This window comes from Prinia subflava, chromosome 14 (assembly GCF_021018805.1).
Source record: "Prinia subflava isolate CZ2003 ecotype Zambia chromosome 14, Cam_Psub_1.2, whole genome shotgun sequence".
Classification (NCBI taxonomy): Eukaryota; Metazoa; Chordata; class Aves; order Passeriformes; family Cisticolidae; genus Prinia; species Prinia subflava.
In genome coordinates, this window is record NC_086260.1 from 10,873,333 (window position 1) to 10,896,047 (window position 22,715).

General features: G+C 52.1%; 1 protein-coding gene across 3 annotated transcripts in view; it reads right to left on the reverse strand.

The window, feature by feature from the left end:
* PLXNA1 (plexin A1) overlaps positions 1-22,715 on the reverse strand; it is a 120,560-nt gene that overhangs the window by 73,461 nt on the left and 24,384 nt on the right. For all 3 annotated transcript variants that reach the window (XM_063411957.1, XM_063411955.1, XM_063411956.1), the window contains exon 3: positions 19,323-19,505. In XM_063411957.1, coding sequence (XP_063268027.1) covers positions 19,323-19,505 — 183 coding nt within the window. The remainder of the gene's footprint in view (positions 1-19,322; positions 19,506-22,715) is intronic.

Consider the following 22,715-nt stretch of genomic DNA (forward strand, 5'->3'; position numbering starts at 1 on the left):
GGTCCCCTCTGAAACACAGCCCATCACAGCAAGCAGAGCAGACCCAGAGCCACCACCCCCAGATTTTCCATAGTTTAGAAATTGCTATTCATTCAACAAATCCAAATTATTTACCTCTTAATGATGTTGCTCAGCTCAACAGGGCAGCATAAACCTTCTTTCTTGAGCTTCCCTCAGCTTCTGCCCACATAACAACCAGACCGAGATAACCCCGATGTAAATGCCAAAGGCTTGTCCCACCACCCTCACCATCCTGCTCACTTAGGACATGTAGTGATGATCAGACAAAGTCTTTTCCTGTGGCCAGGGGCTCAAAGCCTTGCTGCCTGAGAACAAGAATGGGCACTGCCTCATTTCCAGGGAAAAAAGGCAGGCGGGGGTAACAGGCCTTCACCAGGGACATGTCAGGGAGGAAGTATGGGCTGCAGCACAGCTGGAGATCAGCTGGATCCCTCCTCCCCTCTCAGCTCCAGGAAAACAGCTTTTTCCTTCCTGGACCCTAAACAACACAGCAAGAGAGGAGCTGCCTGAGGACTGGGCAGGGGCTGTTGGTCTTGCAAACAGAGGAGCCAGTGGCAGGAAAAGCCCACAGACTAGAAGCTGTAGAGGGACATACCCCAAGGGGGGATCTGTTTCAGGGTACTCCCCCTTGTCAGCTCCCCTCCCACCCCAGTGCCCACTCCAGCAGCCCCACACACACATTCAGCACCAGTCAATCCCTGTTTCAGTGGGGCTGCCTGAGCAAGCACAATGGCTCATATCTGGATTTACCCATCCGTCAGCCTCCAACACCTTCTGCACCCCTATCTCAGCCCCCCACTCATTCAGCTCCTACTTCCACGGCAGGAGAGCCAAAAGCCATTTCCTGCAGCAAGGTGACTACAATAGGAACAAAATCCACTGCACACTCTCCTCCACACAGGGAGAAGGACAACACCGATGGCATGGGGGGTTCAGTTTCACCCATTTAACACCAGCTTTGATACCTTCCTACCTATCAGTCCTCTTTTTATTGCAGCTCTGGTCTGTTCTGGTGTTTTATCTCCATGGACAAATCACACCAGACTGCCCGGGAGAAGCTGATAAGCAATAAACAATCAGGGTCTAAATATTGCAGGGCACAGTGACATTAAATATTAAGAGCCAGTACAGGCAGCAGGACTGGGCATGCAGAATCTTTTACAGATTCAATGACAAAATCATACATTACATGACGGACTCCATGAGAATGTAACCTATGTCATCAGGAGTAGACAGAAAGTTACAGTCACACTTTTTTTTAACATTTTCTGATCAACAGCTCCACTATTAACATGCCATGATCAAAACTCTAGGTCCTGCCTTTCCTCATAAAACAGTCCTTGCTCCAAACACAAACACGTACAAGATTAGAGAAGAAATCCTCCAATGTTCCATGGACAGTGGTCCTGGTGATAATAGCCAGCTAAGCCTGGCTTCACACTGAGCATACACAGAGTGCCTGCAAATTTTTTGCTTGCACTTAAGGCAATTTGCGCAATTTGACTTAGGCCCTCTCACTCACTCCAGCTTGAGCTTTTCATGCTAAATTCCCTGATCTTCCTTTTTGTTCACATTTTAAAGTTTCATTCCCATAATCTAAACTGCTGGCCCTCCTACACCTTTTCCAGTGCAGAGAGCCACATCCCTGGCTACACTAGACCCTTCTGTACATTTCCAAAAAGGCCAGGAAAAGCTGTGGGGGCATGGCTCTACACCATGCAGAACTCAGAGCCAAGAAAACCACTTGTCTGCAGTGGGCTCCCTGGTCAAAACCAGGATGGAAATTAGGCCCTTCAGTCTGTGCATCAGAGCAGTTTTGAAGGAGAGATTGAGAAGATGTAAATATAGAGATTGCTTTCCCTAAGGATGCTACTCAAGATATTTAAGAGCTCAGGTTTTACATAGCATGGATTTCCTTTGGAACTGATGCAGAACTCCCTGCTCTGCTTCTGCAGGCAGAAATCCCTTCTGCAGGCTCTCTGGGAGCACAGGGTCCTGTTGGCCAACACAGAGCCCATCACTGACCAAGGGTGCTGTGGCCACATGTTACACAGGGGGGTAAAATGGGGCACAGAGAGGCTGCAGCCCACCCCGAGCTTTCCAGGTGTGATAGCACTTGGCCACATATCATTGTGACCTCAGTTCCTGCAGGTCCATGCAGCAGGAAATTAAGAGCCTGGTGTCTCAATAAATTCCTCCTGTGAATGCGGGGTTGCACTCTGAAAGCCCAGCTCTTGCTAAGACCAGACCAGATCACATGCCACATCCAAAACTAAGTTCTCAGAAGATCTTTAAGGAACACCTAACACCATCTCCACCATTCCCAGAACCTAAAGGGGATCTCAAGTGGAGCTGCTACCCACCAGGACTTGCCAGTACCTTGGCCATGGAGCATTCCCACACAGGAATGCAGTTGACACTTGGCAGCCTGGAGAGAGCTGGGCCGGGGTCAAGACTATCTGGACCTTACCAGCCTGGTGCTAGAGGGAACAGAGATGGGGACAGGCAGACAGCACCCGTATGAACAGCTTTATCCCAAGATGCAACCCTGGCAGACACCCATCACATGCCTGAATATCTGTAAAGGGAGGCCAAGGGGTGGGAAATGATGTTAATTAAAGTTTTAATTACTGTAACCAAACGAGTAGTATAATTACTTTATTCTCACAGAGACTTCAAACTGATTAAGGACCACGTGCACAATCTTCGGGTTGATGCGGTTTTTAATTAAACGTGCCACAGAAGATGGTGAGGGGTGGGCAGGACGATGGCTCAGCCCTTCCTGGACCTCCAGGGACCTCATGTGAGGAGGGAGCCCAGGCTGGCAGAGACTTGTGGGTCAGCAGCAGCCAGTGCCAAAGGCAGCTGCTCTGAGAAGACTAAATCTGCAGGGTGCACACTGGAGTCTTGCAGGAATAGCTCCTCTCCTATTCATCAGCCCTCAAGCTTCACATTCCCCCAAAATATCTACCTTTACAAACATTTCCAAAACAGCCCCACATGGGCACTGAAAATATTAATAAACTGGTGCTGCCAACTGGAGGGAATGATTAAAAAACAATTTTGCAAAGGTATCCTTTTCAAACAATAATAATACTAAAAGACAGAGCAGTAGAAATTAAATTCCCAGTCCCCTACCTCAAATAAATAGTATCAGAATTTGAAATGAGACATAATTACCCCGGCAAGGTTAAAGCCGCTAATGCACACGGAATACAGAATCACCATTCATCATAATCATATCTCATATCACAGCCATTATTTATAATTAGGAGGCACAGTTTAAAAAACACATAAAGACGCCCATGCAATGCAGTAATTCTTCTGTTATTGCTCCTGGAGGGCCAATCCTGCTCCGATTTGTGGAGTCCAGGATCAGGCAAAAGTAATTCCCTAAAAGTCATTTCCAAAAATCTTCTCTTACGGAAGAGGAACCCACATCAGCCCATCTGCAAGCCATGTTGGCAGCAGTAGAGCACATCCAGGCTGCACTGGGTTCCTCCCAGCCTTCTGAAACCCAAGTGGGCTCACAAAGCATCCAGACATGAATTTACAATTTTTTTCCCCAAATGTCAGTGCAGGAAGAGTGGAGCTGAGCAGACAGTAGAGACACAACCTGGCTCAACAAGGCAGGGACAGGCAGGGCTTCGCCTGGGCTTTCTCCTCAGCTGGGTGGTTGGGTTTTTTACCTATTTTCAAAACCACAGAACAAGTTACAGCAAGAGCTGAGAAAACCATAAGCTAACCCCAGAGCTCCTGAAAGCTGCCCTCCTTTGAAGCAGTCTGCCCTTGTGCCCCAGTGAAATATTAACAAGCTTCCGGTGAAGCAGGAGGAAATTACACTTAATATATTCTGGGGAAGTCCACAGACAGCCGTGCCTGGCTCTAGAGGGACCTGCCTCCAAATCCCCTCTCCTGCCAGCAACAAGGAGCAGCCAGCCTGCAGCCCTGCAGGGACATGCAACAGCTCGATCGCACACACAAGCACCGAGCAAAGCCTTACACAGAAAAGCACAAAGACCTTGCTCAGAAAAGCATAAACCCATGGTGGGGTACACAGCTAGTTCTGCGCCCCAGGAGTCTGAGAGCAGTGGATTTATACCCTTTGATGGCAAAATAGAATGCAACAGTGGTTGGAGATGGTGTCCTGGGGACATAGAGCCGTGTTGCAGAGGTGACAGCAAAAGCCCAGTATAAGGCCACAGGAATGAAAGATATATGAATATGTGTGTGTTAATCCAAGGTACCGTGTTTTTGTGGATTGAAAAGCAAGCTGGGATAAGGACAGGGAAGAGCTGAGGCTCAAGTATCAGACTCAAACAGGCCCAAGAAGGAGCTCAACCCTCAGCAAGCCAAAGCCAGCTCGCCCCACCAGTCTCATGACTCTTACTCACAGCAGAGCTGCACTTTCTCAGAAGTTTCATTAAGCAAGAAAAAAATAACAAGGAAGAAAAAAAAAAGCCAGCTTGCAGATGCACATACAAACACACCACCCCCCAGAACCCAGGAAACACTTTTCAAATTAAAGTTGTCGTAAAGAGAGCAAAACCTCAGCAAAGTTTTCAGCCCAGGTCCCATTACTGGGGGTGCTGTGCTCCTGCAGCACAAGAGGGTAACAGGCACAGGGAGTAGCTGGAAGGAAGGAACAGCCAGAAAGAAGGGCTCTGTGGAGAGCAGCACAGCCTCACTGCCACCTTGAAATGGGAGGGATAAGCCTTTTTGGGGTTCAGACACTGTCCCACCTGGCCATCAGCTCTCTGGGTCAGGTTGTCTTCTTGCATGGTGAGTACCAGCCTATGCATCTCATTGTGAGTGAGGACTGACCTCCAGGGCTGCACACAGGGGACGTAGGGCACCTCTTGGGCCTGGCCTGAGCATTATCCAGGTCCTCCTCTATTTCAGACAGCCAGTGTACCACCCAGAATGCCAAGGACTTGCAGGAATCAGTAAGTTTGGGGAAGACCACTTTGGGAATGCCAGAGAGGGGATACTCCCCACAATACTGTGGCAGAGGAATACTGCAAAGTCAAAGGGGAGGGGGGGTCATCCCTGTGCAGCCAGTGCTTCCCCAAGCCCTGAAATAGTCACCAGCAGATCACCAGGCTCTGTCTAATATCCTTCAGCCATTTCAGCCCCACTAGCACACACCAAAAAGACTTTTAACATCAGTGGAGGCTGAGTTTACTGCAAGCAAAAGAAGCAGAAAGAGGAGGAGGTGCTTTGCAGGCTTGGGCAGAGGATCACTATTTGCTCGTCCAAGTGCTGAAAACTAATCCCCCCTTCCCCCTTTCTATCCCATTGAAAACTTGACAGAACCTCCTAGCACTTTGCAGTTGAAATTGGCAGGTCTTAAATTAATTGACTGCAATTTTACACAACAACATGTTTAGCTGTGAGCTGGCCCGCAGCCCGCTTGGCTCGCCACTGCTCCCCAGACACTTTTCAAGCAACCTCCAAAACTTCATAACACATCGAAGGCGAGGTGAGCAGGCTGCCAACGTGACCCTCTCCCTGCCAAAAGCCAGCCCTGCCTCCCCCACCCCCACCCCGACCCTGCTCCAACTCCTCCGGTGTTTTCTCCCACTCTCGTTAATGGCTCGTTAAATTATTCTTGTCATCTCCGAGGATTTTTGCTCCTCCAAACGCTGAGGAGAACGGGGCGGGCTGGGTTACAGGCCCGCTGCTTTACCATGGAAACAGCAGCCATGGGACCAATGCACGCAACAGGAGTGAGAAAAGTCAGGGTGTTTTTTTTATTTCAATCCACCCAGACGCATTCCTGTTCTCCTTCTGCTTAATACCCCGAAGGACAAAACCCAAAGCAAAAGATGATGATGCAGTGGTAGGTTCGTGATGTCCCCATCCAGGACTGAGTACTTGGGGTATTCGAGGATCCAGGAACAAGAAGTTACCTGCAACCCGTCTCCCATCCACCCAAAAAAACACCATGGTCCTCTTAGGAGAGGGTCTGGGGAGCAGCCTGCCTGCAACCGAGCCCCAGAACTCAGGGCTGCTCCCAGCTCGAGGTGTCTCAGCCTTTCTGCCAGTTCCCACGAGATGCTGCTGCTGCCTCAGTCAAGCACCCCAGTGATGAGTCAGCCCCAGCTCCCAACCCTAATGTAATCCGTCCGCAGTGCCAGGCGGGCAGGCGGCTTTCCAGGGCACATCCACAACACGAAAGGCACGCTCTCGCTGCACTGCTGCGTCGTGAGCTGGAGGAGGAGAGGAGAGGACTGCTCCGGCTCTGCCGAAGACCTGGGTCGAGCAGCTGATACTCTGCGAAAGCCAAACTGGGGGTGGGTTGTTTGTGTGATTTCATTGCTTGAACAAACAGAAACATCCTGTATGTGATTAAGAGCCTTTATGAAAAACACACCAGCACTAAACCCCTCAGCTGGGACCAAAGGTATGGCTGTGGCTGGAAGGCAGCACGCAGCAGGGCTCGGCCGCTCCAGGGTGAGCAGAGCTCCCTGGCAGGTTCACACAGCCACAGCACCCCAGGAGTGTTTCAGACCATGCACAGAAACAGACATCCCCACTAGGAAATCATCTCCCCCATAAAATGTCAGTTTTTCCATGCCAACTTCCCCAAACCCTAGGGAGCAAGAGGCACAGCGGAGTTACTGACAGCCCACAAGCCGCAGGCGATGGTTGCTCCAGGAGAGGCAGCCAAGGCTCTAACATCACTCTGAAGCTTTAATTCTTTCCTTTATCACCTTCTGCCCCAGGATATCAAAGTACTCCACACGTTTCAGGATTGTCCTCCTTTTGGCTGCAGACATCACCACCCAGGGCTGGCACAGAGAAGACGTGGGCAATGTAGGCAGGAGAAGAGAACTGATCACAATCCACCACCACCTCCCTTCCCCCTCCCCCCGGCGCCCCCCCAACGCTGAAAAACGGAGAACTCCAGCTCCTGCCAAAAACCAGGACTTGCCTGGACTTGTGCAGCCATCACCTCCACAGCCCCTGCCCTCTACTCCAACAGAGCTGCCTCGAGGGAGCTACACCAGGAAAACACATGCTTTTGTTTAAGGAGCACAGGCTGAACAGGGAAAAAAGAACTTAAATGTTACACACTCACAAAAAAAAAAAATTAAAAAATTGAAGTTTCACAGTTGTTTGTCTTTGGCAATGTTCAAAGTAGGGTAAGGCTTTTGTTTTGCTGAGAGGCTTTAAAAAAATTTATTTTATCCAAACCATCCTTGAAACATTCTTGACATTTATTGCCAGAAACTTTTCCTCCAATTAATTGCCTCTATACAACTATCATTTTCCTCATGAAAAACAACACCAGAAACTCGCAAGCTATTTAAAAAACATTCACTGTCTCTCTGTTTCTCCCTGGTCTCAAGCATAAACAGAATTAGGGAGGTTAGAGGGGTCAAAAACAACAGTTCTGACTCAACAGCCTTGACCAGTGTAAGCTGCCACCCATAGAAGGGATACTGAGGGCAAGACTTGGAGCTCAGTAGATACTTCAAAAACACCTCCTCTGGCTCCAACTCAGAAATGCACAGTGGGCCAAGACTCAGCTGAAAAATCATGTACTTGGAGATTTGGGCTGGGTTTCCAGCCAAAGCTTCCACAGCACAGTGGTGAGGATGTTCACACAAGTGTGACAGCACATGAAAGGGGGAACCAAAGCCAAGCCAAGGTAAGTAGACATTCTTCCATCCCAGGAGGGAGGCATCAACAGCCACCCAGGCAGATAAGGCCTGGGGGAGTTTGGATGCTCTTTATCACGTCCATTTCCAAAATAAAGCCTCAGTATCCCAGGTGAGCAGGCAATGGGCAAGGACAACTTTAACTGCATGAAGTCTGAAAGGATGAGGCTGTAGAAGGGAAGGCAAATGGTGATGCTGGACTCCATGAAAGGTGGGACACAGATGTGCTCCATCTCTGGGATAAGTGGCTAAAGAACAGGGGGATATGCTCAAGGCACACCAAGCAGCACATTCAGCAGGGACCACAGGTGGTGGGTGCCAACCCAGGCTGTGCCAGCCCTGCCACAGCCTCCAGCCAGAAATGCTGATGCTGCCATACAACCGAGTTACCATAATTTTAGGAGCATGCTGCAGATGGGCAGCAGCTCCACATCACCTCATGGTGTGCCCTTAGCCACTAAGGTGAACCACACTTTGAAGCTCAAGCAAGCACATTTACCCCTCCCCATTCCCTGCTCCTCCATCTCCATGGCAAAGGCAGCAATTTTTTGTCCTCTTTCAAAATAAGAAGCCACTGGAGGAAGAAGCCAAAGCTCACACATCCTGCATTGAAGCTGACCCATCCCCCTGGGAGAGCCCAAGAATCTCATTCCCAGGTTATGTGCTCCAGCCACAGGCTCACATTTTTGCAACATTTGAGGAGGGAAGGAGAGGCAGGAAGGAAACCCCAGCTAAGATAGGGAGTGTTTATCTCATCTACTAGAAACACATCTTTAATTTTAAATGTTGAGCATAAAAACAAGATCCCTTGAGCCTCATAAACATACCAGAAAGAGAAGGAGTGCAACACAGAGTAATCCTGGAGAAATAAAGGGAGAATTCAGTTTGGGAAGTTCCCATCACTCACACAGGGTGGAGATCAGCTGGCATGAGCCATGCATGCAAGGCGCAGTTTTCAGGGGTTTGGTTTTTTTCAAAGGACTTTGCTTAGTTCTCAAATAAACCATCACAAGCATCACCCTCCCCCAGGAAACCAAGGCTGGTGGCACCAAGCCCAAGCCAATCCAGTGTTTCCATCCAGGGGGCAGAGGCTGCTCCCCTCCCTCTGCCAAGGAAGCTGCCAGCACTAGATGCCTCCAAGGTCCCACATCCTGACATCTTTGCCAGGGATGCTGAGCATTTCTGTGTGGCTGTCACCAAGACACCCACTTTCCTTAGCTAATTACAGATGCAGTCACCCTGGCCAAGACACAGACCTATTTCTGGAAATTTTCAAAGAAAAATAAATACATATGTAGAAAGAGAGAGACACACATGCGTGCACACATCAAACTGCATCATATTTTCCTCCATTAATTTTTTCAGTTGCATTCTGCTCAAAAACTACCAATTAATTTCTGACCACTGCTAATGGAAAGCAAGAAGTCAGGGGAACAAGAGAACAGCCAAGTGCCGACCCAGTCTCCAAGATCAGCAGGACTGCAAACTGCCCTACAGACCTCAAGCTTGCCCACAAGCATCTCTGCTGAGTCCAAGAACTACCCTCAGAAGGATTCGGCTGTCATTCAGTAAAAATTTCGTTTTCATTCCTGCTTGGGAGGAGCATCAGCAGTGACACCAGTTTGGTGAAGCTCAGGTTTTGATTGGGGTTGCTGCTGGGAGGGTTGGGGGGATGCAAGAGGGACACTGGAGAACTGCAGGTGAGGAAAGCCCTGCTGGATACATATGGATACTGTGTCCTTCAAGGTGGGAAACATGAGGAGGGGTTCTCCAAGGAAGTGACATCTGTGTGGCTCCAGCTCGCTCCTCCCTGAGCTCCACTGAAGAACTGCTACAGCAAAATGTGGTGTACATTTAACATCATCCCTTCACCTGTCACTAGTCCAGCTCCCACTCCCACAGTTCCAGAGGTCCATCAGATCCAGCAAGAAATACAAGTTGTCCCTAGTAAGGCAAGGATACCCCTTACCTTAGGAACTGCCTGCCCATGGAGCAGCATTAAGCCTCCAGCTATAGCAGCACCAGGTCTGCTCTGCGGATGCTGGCACATAATTAAGATCTGCAGGGCTCTGTCAATCAAGGGGAGAAAGAAACGGCAGGGAACCTTCTTGTGGGACACAGCAGAAGCCCACACATTGTTGGTGCCAGGATGCCCAAGGGATGCTGGTGGGATGGCACAAATCCAATCCACCCCTGGAGCAAGCAGCCAGTCTCTCCACCCTCCAAACTGCCTCTTCTCACTTGCTTTATGAACAGTAAACCCCCCAAACCCAAGCCTGTGCCCTCCCAGAACTGCATAATTCTTAATTCTTGCTCCAAAGGGAACAGCCTCTTAAAAACCCGTGGGATACTGCAACCCAGGGGTGGCCCTGGAGGGAAGAGCCAGCACTGCATGCATGGGAGATGGAGTGCTACAGGGTTTGAGGCTTCGATCTGGCCCACTAAGGAAGGGAGGAGGGGGGGTGGCACAAAGAACCTTTCCAGTGCTACAAACACAGGGAGGAAAAGTCCAAGGAAAGCAGAGGCTGTCCCCTGCTGCTCCAAAGCATTCTCATCAACCCTTCTCTCCAGGCCAAACCACAGAGCTTGGACCCACCAGCTCCCAGCCCACACTGCAGCAGCATCAGGGAGCAGCAGGAAAGCTGCATCACAAGAGCACACACAGCCTGGAAGGCAGTGGACAACCCCCCTCTTTTACCCTGGAGCACCAACCTTTCCCAGTCTGCTCCCAAAGAGGGACTGCCCAGCATGGTGGAGCGGCATCCCCACTACCCCAGAGCCATGCACAGCCACGCTAGCACACAAATTGCTTCATTAAATGTCATCGCATTAAGCCAGTTTCATGAATTTAACATTGTCCCTGGACTACTGTTTGGCTGAAAATTAAATTATGGCAACATTTGTTGTTTCAACGAGTCTGTCTGTCAGGAACAGGGCTGAAGGAGGAGATGCAGGCTCAGGCAGGGGACTCAACTTCAGCAGTTGGGCTCCTGTGAACATGTGGCTTCAGTGAAGATGGACAACACAGCCACAGCTTCCTTCATGGGGGTGGAAGAAGGGAAGAATCAAGCCCACATGTTGTTTCAACAAAAGCCAACCATGCCAGATGTGGAGACATGAGCCAAGTTGCCTGGAAAGGGAAACTATCTCTGTTTTGGTGCAAATAAAGGCTCTGATCAGCCCCAGGAGCCACTGGCCAACACAGAAAAGCATCACCCCATATTTCTCAAGGCACCATGGACCCTGGCTACCTCCACATGAGGAGCTCAGGTAGGCAGTCCAGGGCTTTTTGATCTTTCCAGATTACAAAGCTTTGTCGCATACAGGAACACTCTGAGAAATTTCTCATTTATTCTTCCTTTTCCCTAGAGCAGCTCATCTCTGCAGTATCAGAAACAAAGGTGACAACCTTTCGCTTTGTAAAGAAAACCACCAAACAAAGCAGACTATAAATAGGACCCAAAACTGACCTGCATCCCCAGCCAAGGGGAATGAAATGAAGACAAGTGAACGAACAGCTTCAAGGTCAGAGAGACTTTTTTATTTCCCCTTCATTCAAGGACTGGTAATTTTTATCCACGCAGGAGAGCAATCCAAAATACATCATTAGGGTTGTAGCTAATAAAAACCACACTGCTTTTTTTCAGCCCGGCGTTGTTTCCTTTGCCCATAGAGGGATTATGGTGGGAGGGAGCTGCTTTCCCAGCACCTGCTCTACCAGCAGAATCCCTCCTTGCATCCCCCTCCTTGTATTCCAAGGTTGAGCACCCCAGTCATGCCAGATCTGTCCTAGCACAAAGCTACCAAACGATGCTGCCACAAAGTGTGGACAAATTAAAGCACTATCACATTATCCTGCCTTTCTCTGACAGACTGTAGGGATGCTCCCCACTACTTCAGCCCATTCTCTGCCTGCAGAGAGCCGGCTTGTCACACAGCACTGGCTCTCTCCCTTCTCTCCAGCTGCTAAATGGCATTAAAAGAACTAAGCATCCATTAAATAAAACTTTCCCGCTTGCTTCCCATGTAGACAATTGCTCTCACTGCCACAGGGAGGTTTTGTGGTGGCAGCTGGTCCATGGGTTCACAAAGAGCAAGGAGATGCCAGGATCAGCTCTGGTAGCACAGGTCATCAAGGGAAAGCACCAGAGAGAAACAGGGACATTGTCCCAGGCGTCTGCACCCTTACCACCAGCCAGCACGCACACCAGCTCCTCTATTCCTACTTCACTCCACAATGCCGACCCCATGCAGCACCTTTCTGCTGCCTTCCCCATCAGTACCAGCCTGCCATTAGCATTCTTCTTCCTGTTTTACTTCAGAAAAGCCTATAATTAAGAAGGGCAGGGGACAAGAGGCCAAACAGCAGCTCTTCCAAGCAGCCTGGGACTGACACTATCCTCTCCTGGACTTGGAGACAAATGACCACCCATGTATCAAAGTCTCAGAGATGGATTACAGGATCCAGCAGCTACTAAGAGGCAGCTGAAGACCACATCCTGCATCTCCAAGTGCCATACCACACCTCCATCTTGCTCTTGATCTGATGGATTTTCCTCCCAGCCCAGAAGGGAAAAGCAGGGAGGTCAGCTCATGGGGATATCTGACCTTTCCGGTGGTCATGTCTGTACCTGAGGCAGGACTGGAATGCGCAGAGACCCAGACAACACTGGAGCTGCCTGAGCTCCTGCTAAGCACACGTCCTCCCTCCTCCAGCAGGCCAGGGGCTGAGGGCAAATTCCTCAGGCACCATTAAATCTGGATTAATGGGCCTGTACAAAGGCAAAGCAGGACACTAGCACTGCCCCTTCACACCAGGCATACCGACAGTCCCTGCCTCCCAAACCGTTGCCTTCCTGATGAGCAAAGACATCCTCCCTTGCTGCCTTTGGTGGGTGGTAGGGGCCATTCTCCCACCTGAAAAGCCAAAATTAGTCAGTGTTTGTGAAAGTTAGCCAGTGAATAGGCACAATGGCTCCAATAGGAGGGATCCAACAGAGCTGGGCCCTCCCAGCTCATTTCCATTTTAATAGGGTGGCTTTTCCCCCTGCCCTGTCCCCTTGAGGCCACCACAGAGGTCCCCAGCAGGAGGCACAGTCCAAAGCAAGAGTCGTACTCCCACTCTTCCCAGAAGAATAGAGGTCACAGACAGGGGCCACAGCCCTACGTTCAGCAACAGAGAGTTGCAGAAGAAATTGCTCAGCAGCTTCGTGCTTCAGCAACCAAACCAACCCCACCAGCTAGGAGGGAATATCCACTGCTCACTGCCGGCTCTGCATGCCCCCAGGTAGCCCACAAGCTCCTTTTCCTAACAACAGCCCCCAACGAGTCTGATTCAAACATTTATGGGGGCTCAGCATCGACTCAAATGATCCCCAAAGATCGTTCATCTGCCCCATCCCCATCAACAACCCCAAAGATCGCTTATCTGCCTTTTTCTCCCAGGACTGCAAAGCCACGGCCACTAATGCCTTACATAGCCCTGTAACAGCAGGGAGAGGACCAGTGAGGCACACAGTCACAAACCCCTGCAGGCTCTTGATTTTCCTTTCCCAGCCTTATTTTCACAGTGCTTCTAGGGTGGCAGCCCCTGTCAGAGCACAGGACAGTCTGCAGACACCAGCTGTGAAGGTGATGGTGTTGTGTTTGGCTGGCATGGACCCGCCAGCTCCTGAGCATACCCTGCAGGGCAGCACCGACCTGTCCTGAGGGGCTGCCAAGCAGCATTTTGCCCTCAAACCCCTTTGCAGAGCAATTACAGAAGCCAGATTTGCAGCTGGTACCCCTTTTGAAGATGCAGGGTCTTTGGGACCCACCTTCATCCCCAAGCCTCCTCCAGCTTTCACAAGGCGCTGCTGCCCTAAAGTCACCTTGCCTGGCATGGTGAAGTCCAGCAGCCACGTTGCCGCAGGGCACCCGGATGATGGACGGGGGGAGGCACACGGCTGCCTGCAGGCGCCGGCGCCAGGGAGCGGCCAGACGTGCACCGTCAGCGCTTTCGGCAGCAAGGTTGGAGCAGGGCTGGCTGCTGCTGCCTCCCGGCTGGCCGAGCGCCAGGCTGGCAGGCCTCCCTCACCTGCCGGCTTTGCACGGAGAGCGGAGCAGATGGGGGGAAAGAAGAACGATAGTTGTGGCTTGTGAGTCAAAATGCCTGGGGGCCCAAAGGGTGGAGGGAGCCAGCTTTGAGGGCAGGGAGTCCCCTGACACCTCCTCTCTTACCAAAGGCTGTATGAGCATGCTCGAGCATACCTTGGAGCGCCAGGAGCCTGGAAATGTTCATCCCCATCCATCCTGCACAAGGCAGGAGCAGAAACCCCAGCAGCACTCTGCTCCAAGAGTCACCCGAGGACGAAGCTGGCAGCTGCCTGGAGCCACGGCCTGGCCGCCCCAGCAGATCCCAGAGGCCAGCGGTTCATGATGAATTTCTAATTGTTTCCTCCAACAATGAGACATCCTGTTCAGAGCTGGGCGGCACAACAAAGCCCAATGCCGGCGAGCAGGGCCCCTTCCTGCTGAGGAGCAACGGGGCGATGCCCAGCGCTCTCTGCCATGAGCAAGGGGACAGCAAGGCTTCGCCACCCCCTCCCCACCACCCCAACCACTTAACATGCCTGCTCTCCAGCCTCCACCTTGATTAAAACAGCTTAACGACTCCAGCGAGAGCTCTCGAGGGGGCGGGGAGCCGCCAAGAGGTATTTGATGGATTCACTTTGGCAACCATCGGCTACCGTGTCATGCCAATAAAATTATTGCCATTGACTGGGGAGAGGCACGGGCACATGCTCTGAGGAGCACATCTCCCTCACGGGGCTGAGCACAGGCACCCACAGCGGCTGTAAGCGTGTGGGGAGGGGGCTAGGGGTCTCTAGAGGATGGGATAGGGATGGAGCAGGAGAGGGCACAGGGAAGAAGCAGGGGGAACAAAAGGTCCTTGTGCCGGGCAGCCAGCTGGGAAGAAGCAGCGACAGAGGCAGGAGAACATTTCCAGGGGCTGCACAGGGGTCGATGCCCGGGGAGTCCTCAAGGGTCACTGGCTTACACCACCAGGGCCAGGGCAGGGTTCATGCCCCAAATCTGTCCTGTGTCCCTCTCCACACACCCCAAAAGAAAAGCCAGCCAAGGCACAGGCAGTAAGTAGGGTAGCCAGCAGCAGGGTCACGAGGCAGGCCAAGCCTTCCCGTGCACTCCAGGAGCCGGATTTCACAGCCAAGACACAAAGGGCCCCTTTTCAGCCAGAGCTGCTTACCCTGAGCGCTAAGCAGAGGGTAATGCAAAAGAATCCATGGGGACAGGGATCGGAGGGTGGGCAGGGAGCCTGGAGGCTTCTCCCAGCTCACGTGGACCATGATCAGGTCGTGCATCATACCCAGGAGACCAACGCATGGAGGCTTTTGTGACAGAAGGGAGCCAGCAGGCAAAAGGGAAACCCCAAAAAAGCCCTGGTCAGCAACTCCTTCTCCCCGCAGCATCCATTTTCTGTCCAGACACACCGAAGGTTGTGAACACACTAAAGCATCCTTAATCCAAAGCTTTTAGAGAACTCAAGGGGGGTGCCTCCATAGGCTACCAAACCTGCTTCCCCAAAGCACCATCATCTCCCTGCCCACAGGACAGGAAGCTACAGGGGAGCCCCTCAACCCTCTCCAGGCCAGGAGAGGAGCACCATGTCCACCTTTTAGGGATGGGGATAACCCACTTAGTGCGAAGAGTTTATTATTGTTGTATTAGTATTAGTATTATCAAAGAAGTGAAATCAAAGCAGCCAGACATAGGCCCAGTTCAGCTGTGCTTTCTGTGGGAGAGAATAAACAAGCCGTGTCAAGCACAAGCCCCAGGGGGGGAGCAAATTCCCAATGGAGACACGATATGTTCAGGCCCAAGGCCAGCCAGTTCCAGGACAGAACAGGGAGCTACAGGGATTGCAGTAGTGACTGGGGAGACAGACAATCCTCAAAAAATGAGAGCTCAGCTGCCTGCAAGGAATGTATAGTCCGACACCATCCTGGCTGGGATGCACTGGCTGCACTGTCCTGTAACCACGCCTGCCTTAGGGATCTCCAGTGCCTTGATCCCCAGTGGTGCTGGGTATCTCCTGTAGGACTGTGACAGGAGGGACAGCTCACGGCCTCCCCATTCCACAGCAGACAGAGACAGCCGTGGGCAGGGAGCCACCGGCTGCTTTGAGAGAGGAACTCAGCTCATCCCCTCAAAAATAACCAGACAGCACCCAAAACTGGGTCAACCCACAAGGGCTACACTGAGCTCAGCAGAGCCCTAAGGCGGTGCCGTGTTTGTATAACGAGGAGCAGATGGCAGTGAAGGAGGGCAGCTGGGTCTGTGCTGCACCTCCCAGAATGTCCCACTGCTCCGGCTTCCAGCCGCCAGCCCAGCACGGTGCAGTTACTGGGAGAGGGTTCCATCAGCACACCCCCTTCAGTATCCCCCTTCTTCCCTCTCTCCATACAACACTTCAAGCACACCCAAAATCAAGTCTTTGGCATACACAGCTCAAGAGCTGACATGGGTGCAGTGTCAAATGTGCCTTTCTAGCACATGACTGAGCACTCCCACTGCAATCATACACAGCTTCCTATCCACCTGAAAAACAGAAAAGACAACCTGGGAAAATTATAATTGCCCAATAAAAACATTGCCAATTGAAGACAGGTGGTTTCCAGGAAAAACCCAAGCATTAGGACGCAAATTTCATTTTCATTTCAAAAACATTCCCTGATATTCCTGCTGCAGTATGCTCACGGCTCACGTCCCTACGTCATTTCCCCATCCACAGCCCTCTCAGACCACAGGGTGCAAGGCCAGGTCCTTGTCGTGCCAGCTCAAGGAGTACAGAGGGAGTGGCTCAGTGCCAGCTCCAGCAGTGTTGTAACCGTCCCTGCATTGTTCACCTGGGCATGGCTGGAATTCCCTGACTCCCCCAGTCCCATGACTGCTGGCACAGAGGACAGCGGGCACATGGGATCAAGAGCTTTCCAAGCCTGAACTCTCCACATAACTTGGGATCAGCCAAAGATAACCACCTGCCTTGTAATGCTGCAGGACAAGCTGAGACTGGGCTGCCATGGGTTCTGCTGCTGCAACCTGCTCAGCATCCCAGGGGTTGTGATCTCCATCCCCCTTGGTGCCTCCACATCTTAGCCCACAGTCCGAGTCCCACAGACAATTCTGCAAACCCAACACTGTCTGCAAGATCCTTCCACCCTGCCAAAGTTGGGGTCTCTCTGCAGCCATGGTGGCAGCAGGTGCTGCCCAGCACCCTGCCCTCCTGACAGCAACTGTTAGTGGCAGGGCTGGGGAGAGGCTGCAGGGCAGCCACAGGCTCGTGTGGCTTTTTTGGGGGGACAAAGGGAGGCTCTGTCTGCATGTAACAGTCTGGACAAATGCTGGGCATGGGAGCTGCCATCCAAGGAAAAGCCAGACGCGGCAGTGACTCTGGCCTGACCTTACCCTGGCCCAGATGGCGAGATCAGTGCCCCTCAGCAGAGCAGCAACCATTACAGGATTCCTGGGGGTGGGGAGGGGGGCACCCAGCTGTCAGTGCAGCCCTTCCTTTCCCAGAGGACAGGCCAGGGCTTCTGGAAAGGGCGGAGTGGCTGGCAGGCTGCACCAAGCCTAGTGTGGATGTTTGCCAAGGGGATGTTAGGAAACACCAACAGCTTAAAAGCAGAGGGATGGCAACCACTGCTGAAGGTTGCATCCTCCCACACATCCTCTCTGCCTAGAGGAGCCACCTTGGCTACACTCTGCTGAACCCCTGCCAGGTATTGCATCCCCTGGCTGGGGACACATTGGTTCCACTCAAAGACAGGTCAGCAGCCCCTCCTCACCCTCCCCTGCCTCCAGCCCTGGCAGCAGGATCAGGTAGCTGCTGAGGCAGCGCTTTGTCGGGCAGCCAGGCAGCCCCTGCCGCAGCAGGGCTGGGCTGCCCACTCAAGGTCACTGCAGGGACAAGGAGAGGACCTCGTGGCGCAGGACTTGGAGCCTGCAAAGTGCTCCCATGCTGCCATTAGAGAGCTCTGCAATACCAGGGGATCTGGGGGCTTCAGGTAGGATAAGCCTATAAAACCTAGACAGCACTGAGACAGGACTGAGACCCATCTCTTGAGTCTCATCAGGTCCATGTCCTCATGCCCTGCAGGGCTAGAGAGCCCCACCGGCTCTTTGGGGCACCAAGTTTAAAACTAAGAAAAACAAAGCTTGAGAAAGCCCTGCAGGGAAGGAGGATGCTCAAACCACACCTGAGCATCAAGTTCTGGCTGCAGTCATGGCTGCAGCATGCAGCCCACACACCAACCAGGCACCCACACTAGCTGACCCCTTCCAAATGGCTCTGAAGGTGCAAAGACCAGGGAAAAACTGAAAAAAGATTTAGAAGAAAAATCCAATTTGCCATCTAAAAACCAACCACCAGCCCCTCTAGCTAACTGAGAAACTAGAGGTGTAACACTGTTGCTGTGGCTTTTTGAACCCTCCTCCCACATGCTCCTCCCATCCCCACCTAAAAAGCTCCCATCTGGAGCCCAGCGGCAGGAGAAGGTGGTAGCAACATGACACCAGTCCCTCTGGATCCCTCATCGATCCAGAAGGGAGGACGAGCTGCCTCCATCCCGACAGCTCTGCTGCCGCTGTGCACTCCTCCTGCAGAAAGGCAAGCTGAAGATGTGGGGCTAGAGAGGACCTCTCCATCCTGCCACCGACACCAACATGAGCTGCCCATGCCCCAAAAACACTGCAAATAGGCAGGGGCACAGGCAGTTCTGTCAGGGGTCGTGGGGGAACAGGGGCAGAGTGAGTAGGACATACGGGGACTACACAATGGCATCCTGCTCCAGATTCCTGCCAGGGAAATCACCCTGCCTCCTGTAGGGCATCCTGGCCAGCACAGATCAGGAGATGCAACAAAAATGTGCCCAAAACAGAGTGCTGAAGCATCTTAAAAGTCATAGAGAGATGGGCCAAACCCCCAAGCCATGCTCTGGTCCAGAGCAGAGACCCCACCAGGACCTTCATGTGGCCTTTCTCTGGCTGAGGATGTGTTAATGGAAGTTATGTTTATACAGGGCATGCGCAGCTGTAATTATAGGCATGATGTTATGATAACAGGAAATCCGTGCCCTGTGGAGATGCAGGCAGAGAAAGGCACGCATGGAACTATTTGCTAACTGCCACTGACAAGCAGCCTTTTGTGCTGTGGTGGGGTACAGGAAGTGAAGTCTCCCCTTCGCCGGGCTGAAGCCATTAGCACCCACCTCTGGCCCCCCTGCCCTGGTCAATAACGAGGCCAGATGGACAAAGGATCCAGATGGACAGAGTCTGCCTCATGGCAGCTCCAGGGCAAGCCCACCAGCACCTAAGACAGGATGGGATGGGCTCTGATCAACCATCAGCAAGGACTCAACTTCCTTATGTCATAACCCTTCCAAAAGGCAGAGGTTTTGTAAATTCGGTTGGCAGAGAGAAGCAAGGGGAAATTGCCCCTCACTAGCCCTTTGCACATTATCCCAAATACATCAAGTCACTCTACTACAGAGGCCCAGCCCGACCTATACCCTACAAAGGGCCAGTGAGGCAAGCAGTCATCCCCCTCCCCATCAGCATCACTGAAGGCTTTCCTACCTTTTTGATCTTCCCGCTCCGTGTGCCTGCAAAGACAACAGTTTGTCCTCTGTAGTCATAGGCAGCCACCGAGGTCATCCCATCCTCCTTATCCACAAAGAGTGGGGTCCCCTCGATGGTGACAGTCCCACCCAGCGGCTGGTTAAAATCCTGGCCACAGAAATTGTCGTCAATCTGCAGCGGCTGTTGGAAGAAAGGAAAGGAGAGATGAGCTTTTTGCTAATGCCTCAACATGCTGGACCTCACAGATGGCAATCAGCCATCTCCCACCTTCACCCCACAGCTACAGCACCTTTGGTAGCCTCCTACTGCAGCCACTTCACCTCACCAGCCAAGGGAAGGCATGAGTTGATATTTCCTTAACATTCCCTACACACTGAGTAAGGCACTTGGGACACATCCACTGCATGCAGGCCCTCTCTACATCTGAACAGGCTTTGCAGACCAAGACCAAGGCTCTCTGTCCTCTGCATCCTACAGAGCAGCACTTACAAACACAGCAGGGGCCAGTGGAGCATTCCTGCTCCCCCCTCCATCCCTACCACTGCCATCTCAGCACGTGGGATGCCAGCACAAGTTCCCCAGCACACACACCTCTCTCTCCTCCTCATCCCAGCAGTACCTTCAAAAAAAAAAAAAACCAGCTAGGCAGCAGCAGGAGGGGTTGAATCCTGCACCCCAGCCTTCCCCCAAAGACAAAACACTTCCCAGACAAGACCATGCCAAGGCAAACAAGTTAGGGCTCCTGGAAAAGCCTTACTTCACATAGCAAAGCCTCCAGCAAACACACTACCCACCTGCCAGCCCCGTTCCTCCTCCCACAGGAACGTCTTCAGGAAATCCCCACATTTTTTCCATGCTGCCTTGCCCCAGACAAGGCATCTGGGTCAGCCAGTTGCCTCCTCAGTTCAGCATGAGCCCACAGATCTGGGAGAAGCTTTTGCAAGCTTTTCCTCTGCCCAGAAAAAGGCAGAAGCAGGGCTGCAGTGGCCTCTGTCCACTCTCACCTCCATGACTGCAGGGACCTGACAGCAGGACATCAAGGACAGTCCAGTGATGGGCAAGGCAAAGGCAAAGGGATGCCCCCTGTGAAAGCTGAGATGCAGGCCAGAGAGTGGGATCAGGACCAGATCCACAGCATTCACCCCTAGCTCGAGCATCCTCACCCTGACCTGCTGAGCAGAACAACAGATCCTGGCCACAGCTGCCTGGCCTGGGGGACACATAGGCCTCCCAGCATTCCCACACGAGGGCATGTGTGGGAGGCAACAGTCTCACGTGGTCACACAGCACCAGTAAAAACCCCGTTTTGTCCCAGGCAGTGACAGGCTTTGCCAAATCCCCAAGGGTGGCACTGAGCCTGGCTGCAGGAGGGTAAAGTGGGAAGGTAGGCATGGCTGACAGGAAGACATCCTGCTCCAGTCACAGGATTCTTCCGCTTCACAAGACTCCTTATATAATTTTGAATTTAAAGGGGAGAGAGGTTTTTTGGCAAGCAGCAGGCTCCAAATGCATGCCAGTCCCCAAGGGGTTTTATATCCACACCACATGTGTACAGACCATATGGGAAAATGCCGAGCTCCCAAGCTCCACGTAGGCAAGGGCAGTACAGAGCTCTGTAATTCCCACTCATCACTGCCTGGGAAGCGAGGATCAGCCCAGACCGGCACCCACCAACAGTCACCCATGTGGAGGGGAGAAAACACAGCACTTTTCTGTGCCCCAGCACAATACACTTGCATCTACAATGGCATCAGCCTCCCACAGGCATGGCGAGGCTGCTCGCCCTCCTCACCATGCCACCATTCCAGCTCCAAGGGCAGTGGTCTCATTCCCTGCTGAAGCAGGAACTCATGCTGTGCCAGCCTTCTAGGGAATGGAAGGACCAGTCACACTCAGCCCACCAGGCACTCTGGGGATGCTGGGCTGCTCTCTTAGTCACTCTAACATCTGGTTTGGGGTGTTGAGTTAATGTAAAAAGAAACTCCTTTCCCCACCTGACTGTTGCTCACCCTTCCCTGAACTAGGGGAACTCCTACACCCACGAAAGATGCGGGAATCCCCAAAACAGGAACATGGGGCATCACATGTCTCTGCAACCCTGAGAAAAAGAGGGAAGGAAAATCACAAACTCTCCACTCATCCACTAAATGCCAGCCTTGTCCTCCTCTGTCCATTGGCCAACACACATTCTAAGCATCCTCCTCTAAATCACAAGACTAGAAATTTTAGAACAACAGATCCTAGAAAATTATCTTCCTAATCACAGAGTGAGATCTGAGCAATGCTCCAGCCAAAACACAGCTCCCATTCAAGTATTTGGGATTTCTCAGGTGTTTACTGGGGAAGATTCTGTCCCCCATGGCACAAACAAACCCCAGCACCTTCCACCCAGCCATCTGCAGTTGCAGAAGGGTTCAGGGCAATGCCACAAAGGTATTCAAGCCCTGGCACCCCTGGGTGCAGGTTCTGCTCTCTCTGAGCTCAATCTGCAGCTTCCCCAACCCCGAGGCTGCTGAATATGCAAGAGGAGAAATGTTTATGGTGTTTACTGCTCTCTGCTTTGTCTCAACATACTCTCTGGGAAATGACAAATACAGCTGCGCTCTGGGACTGAGGAACTCCCGCCGCCGCCATGCCGACACCACCTCGATAAATAATTACGCCAATAATTAGCTCATTAACAGCAAACTGCCTCGTTGGAGAAGCGCAGGCAGCACAGAGAGGTCGGGCCAAGGGCAGCAGTGCCGGGGTTATGGAACCCACCGATATCTCCGATGCGGGCTGCAGGGAGAGGCAAGGCAGGGGGCCGGAGGGAAGGATGGACAGAGAGGGACAGCTGTCCCCCAGCCGTGCTGGCAGGGGCCGACACGCACCATAGCACGCGAGGGCCAGTGACCTTGCAGCATTTCAGCCTGCGGATGCTGGGATCTGCAAGAGATCCAGGAGGTGTCGAGATCTGCCCACTCTCACATTTGCATGGGTCTTTGCAGGGGCCACAGCCTTCAGCCTATTGAAAGGTGGGATGGAGTGTTTCTTTGGGGGGTTTATGGGGTTTCTTTTAAATTATTTTTATCTTTTGTTTTTATGTCCATGCTTTTCTTTGGCACCCCTCTCAGCTGCCCAGGCTCAAACACCCCAGGGCTGCTATCTGCACAGCACAGCAGTCCTCTCTCTCACAGCACTACTTTTTTTTCCCTCAAAACATGGTCAGGAAATTTGGATTTCCTGGGGACGTGAAGGAGCAGGAAAGCAGCCCCACAGCACCAAGACAGCAGGAGTGGGTGTCTCCTGATATGCCTTATTTCACTGCCTCCCTTCAAGCCCACTTACGAAAGCAATGAGGGAGCAGACAGCAAGACAAGGCTTACATCACTCAGCATTATTAATTAG